The sequence below is a fragment of the Oncorhynchus nerka genome, linkage group LG26, assembly GCF_034236695.1.
Source record: "Oncorhynchus nerka isolate Pitt River linkage group LG26, Oner_Uvic_2.0, whole genome shotgun sequence".
NCBI lineage: Eukaryota > Metazoa > Chordata > Actinopteri > Salmoniformes > Salmonidae > Oncorhynchus > Oncorhynchus nerka.
In genome coordinates this window covers 16,659,596-16,675,810 of record NC_088421.1, presented here as the reverse complement: position 1 = coordinate 16,675,810, position 16,215 = coordinate 16,659,596, and the positions used below count along the sequence as shown (strand labels likewise).

The following is a 16,215-nucleotide window of genomic DNA, read 5'->3' as shown; positions in this document are numbered from 1 at the left end:
ACCTGATCGCGCCTCCTCCCGATGCCTTCCATCTTTGAGGACATGTATTTCCATTGTTGGAGTGGTCACTCGACTATCTTGTCAATAGCACGCCTGGGTCTTTCACTATTGCAAAACACAGTATTTCAAGAATATGAGTATTATTCTATAAACTCTTAAATGCGTTTTATGGGTTGTTTTCTTTAAATACCATTAAGGAACATCTGTCGAATTTTTGGCACATGATTGTTTTCCATCTTGTTAAAAATATTAAGGAGAATTATCTAATGTCAAAATAGTTCCAGGTCCCATGTGATGCTAGGCTATCTGTTATCAAGCTACATGCCTCTATCCCGAATTAATAGGAAAGATAGGCACCATCTCATTTAATAATTTTAGCACCTATTTTGTTTCCCTATTCATATGGAATTGATGCATAAACTGTAACTTGATCTACACAACAGATGGCATGAAACATAGGCTCATCTCAACATTGAACCAACAGAGAACATGCTTTAAATCTCTTAAAATAATTGGGGATCTGATATCCAGAAGGTGTCTGTGCACCTATTTGTGTGATGGTTAGGGAATTATATAGTATATTGCAAGAATCTGGGACTGGGACAGTGTAGTTTTATGTAACAGTTGAATGGACAGGAAAGATCTGAATTGGAAATGAAAGCCTTCTGCAGTTTGGCTGGGGAATGTCTACACCTCTAGCTGTATGCAAAAATGGTTCCAAATATGGCACTCCGGCCATTAATTACACAGCAAGGGGCTTCTAAAATAGCTCAAAGAAGACATATTTCTTCTACAGTACATGTCACCAAAAAAAAAAAAAAGTACAAGATTGGAAAAATGACAATGGTTTCTAAAGGAAATAGGATGATGTTTTTCAACCAAAATATGTATAGCCTCATTAAATAATAATTTAATTGATAACACAAATAATTTGCATACACAGACTTGCCCCAACCACACTCTTATTGTAGGGTAATTTGATAGAATGTTTATTTCATTTCGCCATGTACAACACACAGTGGTGACCCGCCATTCCCGACAGGCCCTCTATTTTTTTTGTTGTGTGCCTGTTTTGCAAAATCTACGGGGAGAGCTCAAAAATTCAAGCCCCTTGGGTGCTGCCATAGAGTTACATCAAATCAAATCAAAATCAAATCAAATTTATTTGTCACATACACATGGTTAGCAGATGTTAATGCGAGTGTAGCGAAATGCTTGTGCTTCTAGTTCCGACAATGCAGTAATAACCAACAAGTAATCTAACTAACAATTCCAAAACTACTGTCTTATGCACAGTGTAAGGGGATAAGAATATGTACATAAAGATATATGAATGAGTGATGGTACAGAGCAGCATAGGCAAGATACAGTAGATGGTATCGAGTACAGTATATACATATGAGATGAGTATGTAAACAAAGTGGCATAGTTAAAGTGGCTAGTGATACATGTATTACATAAGGATGCAGTAGATGATATAGAGTACAGTATATACATATTCATATGAGATGAATAATGTAGGGTATGTAAACATTATATTAGGTAGCATTGTTTAAAGTGGCTAGTGATATATTTTACATCATTTCCCATCAATTCCCATTATTAAAGTGGCTGGAGTTGAGTCAGTGTGTTGGCAGCGGCCACTCAGTGTTAGTGGTTGCTGTTTAACAGTCTGATGGCCTTGAGATAGAAGCTGTTTTTCAGTCTCTCGGTCCCAGCTTTGATGCACCTGTACTGACCTCCCCTTCTGGATGATAGCGGGGTGAACAGGCAGTGGCTCGGGTGGTTGTTGTCCTTGATGATCTTTATGGCCTTCCTGTAACATCGGGTGGTGTAGGTGTCCTGGAGGGCAGGTAGTTTGCCCCCGGTGATGCGTTGTGCAGACCTCACTACCCTCTGGAGAGCCTTACGGTTGTGGGCGGAACAGTTGCCGTACCAGGCGGTGATACAGCCCGCCAGGATGCTCTCGATTGTGCATCTGTAGAAGTTTGTGAGTGCTTTTGGTGACAAGCCGAATTTCTTCAGCCTCCTGAGGTTGAAGAGGCGCTGCTGCGCCTTCTTCACGATGCTGTCTGTGTGAGTGGACCAATTCAGTTTGTCTGTGATGTGTATGCCGAGGAACTTAAAACTTACTACCCTCTCCACTACTGTTCCATCGATGTGGATAGGGGGGTGTTCCCTCTGCTGTTTCCTGAAGTCCACAATCATCTCCTTAGTTTTGTTGACGTTGAGTGTGAGGTTATTTTCCTGACACCACACTCCGAGGGCCCTCACCTCCTCCCTGTAGGCCGTCTCGTCGTTGTTGGTAATCAAGCCTACCACTGTTGTGTCGTCCGCAAACTTGATGATTGAGTTGGAGGCGTGCGTGGCCACGCAGTCGTGGGTGAACAGGGAGTACAGGAGAGGGCTTAGAACGCACCCTTGTGGGGCCGAGCTGTAGTCGATGAACAGCATTCTATTTGGGCGGTAAGCAAATTGGAGTGGGTCTAGGGTGTCAGGTAGGGTGGAGGTGATATGGTCCTTGACTTGTCTCTCAAAGCACTTCATGTTGACGGAAGTGAGTGCTACGTGGCGGTAGTCGTTTAGCTCAGTTACCTTAGCTTTCTTGGGAACAGGAACAATGGTGGCCCTCTTGAAGCATGTGGGAACAGCAGACTGGTATAGGGATTGATTGAATATGTCCGTAAACACACCAGCCAGCTGGTCTGCGCATGCTCTGAGGGCGCGGCTGGGGATGCCGTCTGGGCCTGCAGCCTTGCGAGGGTTAACACGTTTAAATGTTTTACTCACCTCGGCTGCAGTGAAGGAGAGGCCGCATGTTTTCGTTGCAGGCCGTGTCAGTGGCACTGTATTGTCCTCAAAGCGGGCAAAAAAGTTATTTAGTCTGCCTGGGAGCAAGACATCCTGGTCCGTGACTGGGCTGGTTTTCTTCTTGTAGTCCGTAATTGACTGTAGACCCTGCCACATACCTCTTGTGTCTGAGCCGTTGAAATTGAGATTCTACTTTGTCTCTATACTGACGCTTAGCTTGTTTGATAGCCTTGCGGAGGGAATAACTGCACTGTTTGTAATTCAGTCATGTTACCAGTCACCTTGCCCTGATTAAAAGCAGTGGTTCGCGCTTTCAGTTTCACGCGAATGCTGCCATCAATCCACGGTTTCTGGTTAGGGAATGTTTTAATCGTTGCTATGGGAATGACATCTTCAACGCACGTTCTAATGAACTCGCACACCGAATCAACGTATTCGTCAATGTTGCTGTCTGACGCAATACGAAACATATCCCAGTCCACGTGATGGAAGCAGTCTTGGAGTGTGGAATCAGCTTGGTCGGACCAGCGTTGGACAGACCTCAGCGTGGGAGCTTCTTGTTTTAGCTTCTGTTTGTAGACAGGGATCAACAAAATGGAGTCGTGGTCAGCTTTTCCGAAAGGAGGGCGGGGCAGGGCCTTATATGCGTCGCGGAAGTTAGAGTAACAATGATCCAAGGTTTTTCCCGCCCTGGTTGCGCAGTCGATATGCTGATACAATTTAGGGAGTCTTGTTTTCAGATTAGCCTTGTTAAAATCCCCAGCTACAATGAATGCAGCCTCCGGATAAATGGATTCCAGTTTGCAAAGAGTCAAATAAAGTTCGTTCAGAGCCATCGATGTGAAGTGCCCTTCCAAGAAGTCTCAAGGTCAGTGGCCACAGATAAAATTACGTCAAATCATGTTATATCTACAGTAGCTTTGATTGGACTGATAATGTCTACATCATATTTAAAAAATCTTAGCTAGCAAGCTAGCAGTCATCATCATGAATTAAGTCGACAATCTACTGGCAAATCCTTTTCAATTCTTGTCATATGAAGAGAAATTATGAAGAGAAATGATAGATAATACGTATTGGTGCTCATCGGCCATTGGACATAAACAATACACAACAAGTTGGAAATCACAAATTCAACAATGAGTGGTTTGGAAGGAATCGGTGGCTAACTGCAAGCATTGCAAAGCAATCACTAGCATGCTATTCAGGGGAGTGGATGTGTGATCCAAGTCAAGGTTTAAGGGTCTCTTTTCCAAGCTTAAAAGGATAAACATTCAACATTGGCCATGCTGTCAATCCAGCATGACTTCTGCCGCTTTCAAAACAACTGGAAACTCGGAACTGGGAAATCTCAGACTTCAGTGAGTTTAAGACAACTGGGAACTCGTAAAAAAAACTGGCTCTGACTGGGAAAATACGTTTTGAACGGTCATCCAACTCAGAATTCCAAGTCGGGAACTCAGGCCTCTTTCTAGAGCTCCGCCCTGAAGATCACTGACGTCATGATTAGACCTCGCTTTTTTCCGAGTTCCCAGTTGTCTTGAAAGCACCATAAATCCAGAGAATGCCAGACTTTGATAAAATTTGCCACCTTCCTGTTCAAGTGAGCACAGCACAACAAGGTGAGACATTTTTTTTATTGTATGCTGCTGCATAAATGATGTAATATGCCAGGGATATATGTATACTGTAGCGAAGAAAAGAAGAAAAAATTCTAAGCGTATGTTGTGTAGTAAGCTGTTAGTAGACTATGTGCCTCACCCTAATAATTTGGTCGCTTTTCCTCTCATAATTTAGCCTACTGTTCTGATCTGTTGGTGCACATGTACATGCACATGCACATGTTTTAGAGAAATGTCATCATCAAATATTGTAAGAGCTTTCATTGTCTGCTTATATGCCCCCTGACTTGGAATACTGTAAGAACGGCCCATGTTCTGAATTCTGTCACTGTACATTTCAAAAGTGCTGAATAAATAAGCATAGGTCCCATTGATACAAGTACAATACATGACAAGGAGTAGTGACGCTGCCCAGTGACCCAAGCCTACCAGACAAGCTCACATTGAGGCAAACAACCCTAAACCATGCATGAGAGCACCAGCTATTCCAAACGACTGTGTAATCTCGCTCTCTGTAGCCGATGTGAGTAAGAACAGATGAACAGATAACATTCGAAAGGCTGCGGGGCCAGACAAAATACCAGGACTCGTACTCAGAGCATGCGCTGACCAGCTGGCAAGTGTCTTCACTGACATTTTCAACCTATCCCTGACCCGGTCTGTAATACCAACTTGTTTCAAGCAGACCATCATATTCATGTGCCTAAGAATGTTAATGTAACCGGCCTAAGTGACTAACGCCCCCATAGCAATCACATCTATAGCCATGAAATTCTTTGAAAGGCAGGTCATGGCTCACATCAACACCATCATCCCAGAGACCCTGGACCAACTCCAATTCGCATTCCGCCGCAACAGATCCACAGATGACGCAATCTCTATTGCACTCCACACTGCCCTCACCCACCTATACAAAAGGAACACCTATCTAAGAATGTTGTTCATTGACTACAGCTCAGCATTCAACACCATAGTCCCCTCCAAGCTCAGGACCCTGGGATTGAACACCTTCCTCTGCAACTGGATCCTGGACTTCCTGACGGGCCGGCCCCAGGAGGTGAAGGTAGGCAACAACACATCCGCCACGCTGACCATCAAATCAAATTTGCACCGAATACAACTGTTATAGACTTTACAGTGAAATGCTTGCTTACAAACATTTCCCAATGATGCAGAGTAAACTAAATAAATAATATTAACCAACACAAGACAAATAAAATAAAATACACAAGAATGGAGCTATATACAGGGAGTACCAGTTCCAGATCAATGTGCAGAGATACGAGGTACTTGCGGTAGATATGTACATGAAGGCAGGGTAAAGTAACTAGGCAACCAAATAGATAATAATACGAGTAAAATAACGAACAGAGTAGCAGCAGCAAATGATGAGTGCAAAAGTGTGTGTGAGTGTGTGTACGTATGTATGTTTGTTTGTGTTGTGTCGTCATGTGTGTGTGTGTTATTTCTGTTTGAGTGTGTGCGTAAGTATGGTTTGAATGTGTGAGCATAGCCACAGGAAGTAGGGGTGCTGAGGGTGCTACAGCACCCGGGTCCTCCTGCACCCTTTTTTGTTGTTGTAGAAAAGTAGGGCACTGGGCCTTTACTAGTCCTGTATTAGCGGACCATCTGTAGCGCAGGCAATTCACAGCACCCTCCACCACCAAACATCTTCCTACGGCTATGCATATGGGAGATTTGTGTGGGAGTGACAGTGTAGTGTGTGTGAGTGTGTGTATATGGTGTGTATATAAAGTCCAGTGAATGTGCGTAGGGTCAGTGCAAGATACTCAGCCAACAACACGGGGGCCCCTCAGGGGTGCGAACCTAGTCCCCTCCTGTGCTCCCTGTTCACCCATGACTGTGAGGCCCCACACAACTCCAACACCCTCATCAAGTTTGCTGACAACAAGACGGTGGTAGGACTGATAGAAGATGACGATGAGGCAGCCTATAGGGAGGAGGTCAGAGACCTGGCAGTGTGGTGCCAGGACAACAACCTCTACCTCATTGTCAGCAAGACAAATGAGCTGATCGTAGACTACAGGAAACGGAAGGGCGAGCACGTCCCCATCCACATTGATGGGTCTGAAGTGGAGCGGGTCGAGAGCTTCAAGTTCCTCTGTGTCCCCATCACTAATGAATTAACATGGTCCACACACACTCACACAGTTGTGAAGTGGTCACGACATCGCCTCTTCCCCTTCAGGAGGCTGAAAAGATTTGGCATGGGCCCTGAAATCCTCAAAAAGCTGCACCTTTGAAAGCATCTTGACTGGCTGCATCACCGCTTGTTATGGCAACTGCAAGGCGCTACAGAAGGTGGTGAGTACGGCCCAGTACATCACTGGGGCCAAGCTCCCTGCAATCTAGGACCTCTATACCAGGCGGTGTCAGAGGAAGGCCCGAAAAAATGTAAATAACTCCCAAGCAATAGACTGTTGTCTCTGCTACCGCATGGCAAGCGGTACCTGTTCACCAAGTCTGGAACCAACAGGATCCTAAACAGCTTCTACCCCAAGCCATAAGAATGCTAAACAAGACGGATAAATAGCTAATCACATGGATAACCAGAGTACTGCATTTACCATTTTTTACTCTAACTCTCTTGCTCTGACTCTACCCACACATTCACATATACTTACACTGACACCCCAACATACACACACTACATATGCCCACACATGCTTCCACATGCATACTGACTCCACACACACACACACACACACACACACACACACACACACACACACACACACACACACACACACAGCTACTACTGTCTTATATATCCTGTTGCCTAGCCACTTTACCCCTACCTATATCTACAGTACATATAGCTACCTCAATTACCTTGTTCCCCTGCACATCAACTTGGTTGTGGTACTTATTTTTTAAAACTCTGCATTGTTGGAAAAGGACCAGTAAGTAAGCATTTCACTGTTAGTCTAAACCTATTGTTTATGAAGCATGTGACAAATACAATTAGATGTTAGATTTGATACGAATCTCTATTGGGGAAGCCCCAAGCTATATTCCACTTTTGTCCCAGGATTTGCCCCATTGTTGAAACGCCTACATACCCCTTCCACAGCCTCCTCTCTGCACCTGGGTCTCTTGCATAATCGACAATCTCCAGATGTCATGGTAACTGTTTCCAAGGTGACCAATAAAAGGCAAAAGGAGGTGTTGGTAGATCAACCTCTCTACTTTAACCTGTGACCTTTGCTAGAGCATAAAAAAACGACTGTATTTATTGTTCCAAAATTGAAAATTGAAAAAATTGCGTTGATTGCTCTACTGGACTGAACATGTAAATGAAAACAGGCAGGACACACATACGCATGACTCATGCAAGCACAAGCGAATATGTGCACACACACAAACACAGTGCTATATTGGCACCCCTATTAAAATCTAGAAGTATCTTGTAAATCAAAATATTCATTTTGTGATATAGTATAACGCTGATATACAGCATTGTTCAATCACAGGTTCCAATATGACTTATGGGCTGGCTGTGGGCAGTCGCTTTTCAAGAGTGAGTAAATTTACATCGCAAATATTTAAGTGGTCTAAACAGTCCATGCAAACAGAGCTGACGGAGTCCTTTTGTGTCACTCTCTACGTAGTCTATGTACATTTATGTGTCTGCATTTTTGGAATGCGGTGCAAACGGACCTTGGTCGGATCCGTTTGCTTAGACTTGTAGAGCCCTTTACAGTGGGTATCATAAGTATTCACTTAAGAGACTGTCCCTAGTCTACCTGGTCTTGCTGCTGCTCCAGTTTCAACTGTTCTGCCTGCGGCTATGGAACCCTGACCTGTTCACCGGATGTGCTACCTTTTCCCGCACCTGCTGTTTTCGACTCTCTCTCTACCGCACCTGCTGTCTCTAACTATGAATGATCGGCTATGAAAAGCCAACTGACATTTACTCCAGAGGTGCTGACCTGTTGCACCCTCTACAACCACTGTGATTATTATTATTTGACCCTGCTGGTAATCTATGAACATTTGAACATCTTGGACATGTACTGTTATAATCTCTACCCGGCACAGCCAGAAGAGGACTGGCCACCCTTCAGAGCCTGGTTCATCTCTAGATTTCTTCCTAGTTTCCTGCCTTTCTAGGGAGTTTTTCCTAGCCGTGCTTCTACATCTGCATTGCTTGCTGTTTGGGGTTTTCGGCTGGGTTTCTGTATAACACTTTGTGACATCGGCTGATGTAAAAAGGCCTTTATAAATAAATTTGATTGATTCAACCTCCTTGTTTTTTTCAGTATGTTGCGTTACAAATTTTGATTGAAATATATTTCATTGTGTGATATTTTTTTGTCATTGATCTATACAAAATACTTGATCATTTCAAAGTGAAAAGAAAATTAAAATGTACAACAATTAAATAACTAAAATATAGTCGTTGCATAAGTATTTCCCCCTTTGTTTAGGCAAGCATAAATTAGTTCAGGAGTAAAATGTACATGGACTCATGAAATAATCGGGGTTGACGTGATTTTTTAATGACTAACCCTTTCTCTGTCCCCCATACTATACATACAACATCTGTAAGTTCCCTCAGTCAAGTATTGAATTTCAAGCACAGATTCAACTACAAAGATCAGGGAGCTTTTCGAAAGCCTCATAAAGAAGGGCAGTAATTGGTAGATGGGTAACAACAACAAATCAGACATTGAATATCTCTTTAAGCATGCTGTGGATTATATATTAAACCACCCAGATACAGTCGTCCTTCTGAACTGAGCTGCAGGACAGTAAGGAAACTGATCAGGGACGTCACCATTAGGCCATTGGTAATTTTAAAACAGCTACAGAGTTCAATGGCTATGATGGGAGAAACTGAAGATGGATCAACAACATTGTAGTCTCCACAAAAATACAAATATACAGAATACAAATATTCCAAAACATCCATCCTGTAAGTATTGCTAAAGTACGGCAAAGGAATACAATTTTGGCCTAAATGCAAAGTCTTATGTTTGTGGCAAATCCAACATATCGCTGAGTAACTGCCTCCTTATTTCCAAGCATGGTGGTGGCTGCACCATGGTATGGGTATGCTTGACAATGCAGGTGTGCAAAGCTCTTAGAGACTTACCTAAAAAGGCTCACAGCTGTGATCACTGTCAGAGGTGTTTCTATCATGTATGGACTCAGGGGGCGAGATACAGTAAATTAGTGTTTTATTTTTCATTAATTAAAATAAAACATTTAAATGGATTTTTCTTCCACTTTGACATTACAGAGTATTTAGTGTAGATTGTTGACAAACAAATTACAATTAAATCAATTTTTATTCCAATTTGTAACCCAATAAAATGTGAAGAAATCCAAGGGGATGAATACTTATGATAGGCACTGTATGTGACAACAACCTTCAGACACTTAGTTAGTGAGTAAACCTGTAGGTGAACAAAGTGGGAGTGAACTACAAGCTCCTGATGGATCATAACCGAACATGTAAAGGGTTTTGTTATGCCAACCAAAAGTATACAAAAGTAAAAATAGTTTTATATGAGACACTTGTTAGAACCCTAAACTCACCTGTCAAACCTTGTGAAGTCTCCAAATGTAATCAATGTTGGTTTTGCTGTCCAATTCCATAATTGATGGCCACAAAACTACAATCACTATGCCCTTGGATCTGAAGCTTGAAGACTCAAGTGCACAGAAATATGGGTGTATTGTATTTACTTGCTTTAGACTTGGTGGAGGACAAACCTTTGCACTATGCGGAGGAATGAAGATGCTGATGCATTTTCACCTCATAATAGCTAGCCCATTACTAAAGGCTGCCTGGATTTTGGTTGGGATAAGTCTTACATGTTATTGGTGTTTGAAGATAGGGCTAAGTCTTCGTGAACTGTGTCACGAGTGTAGAAAGGTACGATGTTGTTCAAGTAAACAAACAGGCTAAAAGCAGCAAAATGAGATTCAGCACCATGGACAGCGGCGGGAATAGTAAATCCGAAATATAGCACCTGGACAGTGGAGAGCGACTGTCTCGCGCAATGGTCACTCCCCATCCACACTGGGTGAATCCCATTTAATAGGCTAGAAAGACTATTGATGATGTTCAGATGCGAGGAGCTGTAGTTGGGGATTTGATGGAGAATATCATGGCAATGCTTTTTTTGTTTTTATATAACAGAGACATTCTTCCACAGAACCTCTACAGTGCTATGTGGACGCATGGAGGCGCTGATGCACTACCAAGCTCATGAGATGCCAATCAGCAATTTTATGGGGGACAACTGTCTCTAGCAGCCAGGGTACTTGTAGATTGTAATCAGACATCTAAATATCTAACGTCATAGGTACAACGTTCAGGTAATTTAGCTGATAATATAATCTCATTTTTCAATAGACAGCAACCTTGCAAAACCAGCAGTCAGTAGAAAGGCAAGCTAACCGCAAAAGAGCTAACGTTACTGTTAGCTTAGCTAGCTAACATAAACACATATTTGGGAGTTTAACGTAATGGATAAAAATGACACAACAACATACAGTGTACAACTGTATATATACGACCTGTCAAGAGGAATGGCTCGCAATCTCAGCCCAATCATGTTAGGTAAGTGAAGCTCAGTCTCGACAACTTCCCCAGATAATGAAGCTGTGTAGCTTTAGTAGTTAGCTGCGGGTTGAGATTGATGGGGCACGTCGACAAGCCTTTGATGGCTGCCTAGCTAGCTAGCTGGGTAGGCCAACATTACTCTTGCAATGCATCATTTTTTGTTTGTTATTAACTTGCTAGCTAGTTCGTTACAACCTGCCAATTGAAGTAAGTTTGAGCTTGGTTTATACAGTATAGCCTAGCTATTCAAAGGCGTATTCTTCAGAATTTCAGCTCAACAATATTGCAACGTTTACGTTAGCTAAAATGCTAGTTACACACAATACAAGAGTAAAACAGGTTTGTGCGAGCTTGATTGACATGTATGCTCATCAGCAGCGTCAAGCCTCGGTCACACACACATATATATTTTAATGTGTTACAGGAAAACAACTTGATGGCATTTGGTAAGAAATCTCCCATCTATAATTTTGTGACAATACAATTTATCCACACAACTTTGTCTTTACTGTCACTGCAATTCTTCGAAGGATTATTTTCATGGCCATATTGTAACCATCCATTACTGTACACTCAGTCTTGTGTTTCAATTCTCACAGGCACTCAGCCATTGTGGTTTATGGAGACGAGTTCTACTTTGGAGGAGTGGGTATTTCCAGCTGCTCACCGGTAAGCCTAAAATTATGTATTGGCTAATATCCTTCTAATATTTGATAAGACCTACTTCAGTGTTCCCTCTACTCTTTAGCATGGGTTTGCACTAGCTGACAGTAAGACTAGGCCTACATTGGTATGACCTTCAAAGAGGAGGGAAGGTTAACGCATCAGATATACAGAGAAGTTTTGGGGGTTGGTGTTTTGTAGGATAATATGGACTTTATGTGTTTTAGGGGGGAACAATGCTTGGTTCCCCAGACACTGTGGTGGAATTGGGAAACACAGAGGTGACAGAGGAGATCTTCATGGACTACCTGTCCTCGCTAGGAGAGAACACATACAGGTGTGTGTGTATGTGTCACAAAAAAGTGTTGTTTTTGGTTAACTCACCTCATACACCACCACTTTGGTGGACACATCAGCCATGAACACAACATAGCAGTGATAGCGGATTTAGATCTGAGATTGCTTTCTGTTGTTATTCTTCCATAGAGGTGACAAGTATAGGTTGTTTGAGCACAACTGTAACACCTTCACTAATGAGGTGGCCCAGTTCTTAACAGGCCGGAAGATCCCTTCTTACATCACAGACCTGCCCTCCGAAGTGCTCTCCACGTGAGTCTACATACTTATTAGCTGAGCGACAGATACTAGTAATGCATTACTGACTTGTGTACCTCTCTGACCCTCTGGCCTGTTCCTCTGTCTAACCATTTAGACCCTTTGGTCAGATACTCCGGCCTATACTGGACTCCATCCACATCGCTCCTCCTGGGGGGAACATCATCAACGGTCGCCACAGCTAAACTGCCTGAGCTGCACACAGTAGTATTTAGACATGTTCTAATTTACATTTTCAAAATGGAGGTGGGTTATTGACGAAACCGTGGAGGGTGAATCTCAGTGAGTCTAGTCAGTCACACTGCTTTTGTACTGCGTATGCTTGGTTTTAGTATGATTGTTTTGTAACTCCCCACCAGCAATGCTCTTGCCTTTTGTAAGTTTAAAAAAATGTTGTTTCCAGTTTTTGTTTACGGACCTTCCTTATTGCCTCTAATGGTATGATCCTGATCTGAGGGAAAGTTGCACAACATGAACTTTCTCATAAATCTTCCAATATCATCAATATGATTTATAAGAAGGTTAGCATGTATCTCAAGTCAGCGTTTCAGCATGACTTCCAATGAACTACTCCACTTTGCACCAGATGGTGTGTGCTATATACACCTCTATGCCTTCACCTCTCTCACCTTAGTGTTAATGATGCTGATAGTGTGATATGAAGGATGAATGCTGAAGTGCACAAAATCTGCATTAGTTCTCTGGATGAAGAAGCAGACCGTGCGTATCTTGTATGTGTTTGAAATCATCTCAGAAATGTAATTTATTATGGAAAAGTTTGTACAATTTTGGGGTCAAGTTTGGGATCAAATCATACATATTCTTGTATCATTTTCATTGGGCCATCAGTAGGAGCAATAACTCTTCACATATCTATACTTATTAGACTAGGCATGAAACGTGTAAAGTCATTTTATTAAATGCACGTATTCACTGCAACTCCTGGCACTGGTTAACTATAGCATCATCCAGTAGAACAGTACAGTAAACTGTATGTTCTGTAAAAGACAGCACCTCTGGTATCGCATCAGACAGGTAATTACAGCATAGCATGTTTCATAAAAAGAATGACTCCACCAATAGGTGCTTGTATGTTGAAGGAGACAAGGCCCTTCACCTTGGTATGTTGCACACGTAACCACCTTCAGCAATCAACCTGACCAATGAAATGTATTGTACACCTTATCCTTATTTGTTGTTTTATTTATTTCAGGATCAGTTGCTGGCTGCTAAATGTAATGATTTCAGTAGATATTTATGAATACTATATTAGTTATGGATGGATGATATTGTTTGCACATTGTTTGCTTGTTTTGTAATTGTATCTAAATAAAGCCATTCACTCCAAATTGTACTATGTGCGCAGTTCTGCGAGAGTGTCTGTGTTACTCTCCCAGTGTTAGGCATGCAAAGTATTGGTCCCTCAAGCTGGATTTGTAACATGTTTTTGATCCATTAAAGGAACTACAGTTCATTAGATAAATGGTCTAAAGCACAATTTTAGACTGACTTCTTCCTGTTTTGATGTTGATTAGATGTTGCCGTTCACACAGCTGTTGTCAGCAGGACCAACCCCATCACTAGTAATCATGTGAAGGATAAATTGTCCAAATGAACTTCAGTGTACTTGCAGTGACCTTGACTGACGCATCATTTGCTCAGGCTACTGTCACAGTGTGTTAGAGGACAAAGTCTTCAGTCATACTTTTTGCATGCTTGTTATGTTTGTGTCATAGTAGTTGTTCTGTTGTCATGGCCCTGTCTCTAAGTGTTAGTTTAACTTCATATGAAAGTACAGCTGTCAACAAGAGTGCGTTTATATCTGCTTCTTATCTGAACCTAGAAATCAACAGTTCAGTGGAATAAAAAAGCATTAATGGTTTTTATTTTAATGCAGAATATGGACGATATTATGTAGAAAATGTTGTTGGGGAAACTACAAGTCATGATCTAATAGTCCTTGTTTTATTACCTCATTGCTTCATCCTTGTAAGAGCTGGATAATTCAAGTGCATGTGAAGAGAGAGCACTTGGGCTGTGCTTTGATGACAGACCTGTCAAGACAAATAACACCATGTTTGCATTTTGGGAACACAAATGTAGGTATGAGGCTTGGTGCTGTTCTGGGGAAGGCTACCTTGAGGTGCTATGGCTATTTATCTTCACCTCAATCCCCCACTCTCTGCTCTCTCCACCAACTTCTTAGACTGGTGTCGGAAATGTTGGGGGGGGCAAAGTTGTTAACATGGCACTACCTCCGTGAGAGAGACTCTGAGTCACACTCACCCTCCCCAGTGACAAACCGTTATATGACAGACCTTTTTTTTTCTTCCTTTAATGTGACTCAAAGGGGTCATGGACGAGTATCCGAAGGGATGGAAGGTGGTGACGAAGAGGCAACTCTAGGTAAACAACACCTACAGTGGTTGGAGTTGGAGTTCTGGTCATGAATCCTAGGAGGAGCCACTGTATTAGGAACTTGACTTGGACTGCTATGTTTGCATAAGTACATGTAGGTGTTGCTAGTTAATATTCTGTGTGTGAGGACAGACGCTGGGAGACGAGAAGCAAGTATAGGGAGTGAATATTTAATAAATGACAGACATGAAACAAACCACGGACAGCATCTGGATAAGGGAAACATAACGACAATGCTGACACGGGGATCAAACTGAGGAATAGACAGATATAGAGGAGGCAAGCAATAGGTGTTAGAGTACAGGTGAGTTCAATGAAGTGCTGATGCGCGTAACGATGGTGACAGGTGTGCGTAATAATGGGCAGCCTGACCCACTCGAGCGCCAGAGAGGGGGAGCGGGAGCAGGTGTGACACTGTGTGGTAATAGTTAATACAAAATATGGATTCATAATTAAAACGTCAGGTCAAGTAATTTGAGTTTGCAGATTGCCCTAATACATTTAGGATTAATTAACTCAAACCCAAGGTTAGGATTTTAATTAAAAGTAACACACACACACACACACACTACTCCTACTGCTTGTTCCTGCAGCTATGAATTTTACATTGAAGGATTAAAAAACATATAAAATTACACTGTTGCACAATACTACAATATAGTACAGAGTACATCAAATCAAATGTATTTATATAGCCCTTCTTACATCAGCTGATATCTCAAAGTGCTGTACAGAAACCCAGCCTAAAACCCCAAACAGCAAGCAATGCAGGTGTTGAAGCACGGTGGCTTGGAAAAACTCCCTAGAAAGGCCAAAACCTAGGAAGAAACCTAGAGAGGAACCAGGCTATGAGGGGTGGAGATTATAACAGAACATGGCCAAGATGTTCAAATGTTCATAAATGACCAGCATGGTCAAATAATAATAACAGTAGTTGTCAAGGGTGCAACAGGTCAGCACCTCAGGAGTAAATGTCAGTTAGCTTTTCATAGCCGATCATTAAGAGTATCTCTACTGCTCCTGCTGTCTCTAGAGAGTTGAAAACAGCAGGTCTGGGACAGGTAGCACGTCAGGTTTCCATAGCCGCAGGCAGAACAGTTGAAATTGGAGCAGCAGCATGGCCAGTTGGACTGGGGACAGCAAGGAGTCCTCATGCCAGGCAGTCCTGAGGCATGGTCCTAGGGCTCAGGTCCTCTGAGAGAGAGAAAGAAAGAGAGAATTAGATAGAGCATACTTAATTCACACAAGACACTGGATAAGACAGGAAAAAGTACTCCAGATATAACAAACTGACCCTAGCCCCCCGACACATAAACTACTGCAGCATAAATACTGGAGGCTGAGACAGGAGGGGTCAGGAGACACTGTGGCCCCATCCGATGATACCCCCGGACAGGGCCAAACAGGAAGGATATAACCCCACCTACTTTGCCAAAGCACAGCCTCCACACCACGAGAGGGATATCTTCAACCACCAACTTACCATCC

The 16,215-nt window shown here is 42.5% G+C and overlaps 1 protein-coding gene across 1 annotated transcript; it reads left to right on the top strand.

Moving 5' to 3' along the window:
- Positions 1 to 10,629: 10,629 nt before the first annotated feature.
- LOC115109886 (desumoylating isopeptidase 1-like) lies at positions 10,630 to 13,663 on the top strand. Its single transcript, XM_029635133.2, has 6 exons — positions 10,630 to 11,028; positions 11,456 to 11,477; positions 11,631 to 11,700; positions 11,922 to 12,031; positions 12,181 to 12,303; positions 12,407 to 13,663. Exons 1-6 carry the CDS (start codon positions 10,935 to 10,937, stop codon positions 12,492 to 12,494), a joined length of 507 nt encoding a protein of 168 aa, XP_029490993.1. The 5' UTR covers positions 10,630 to 10,934; the 3' UTR covers positions 12,495 to 13,663.
- Positions 13,664 to 16,215: the final 2,552 nt, after the last annotated feature.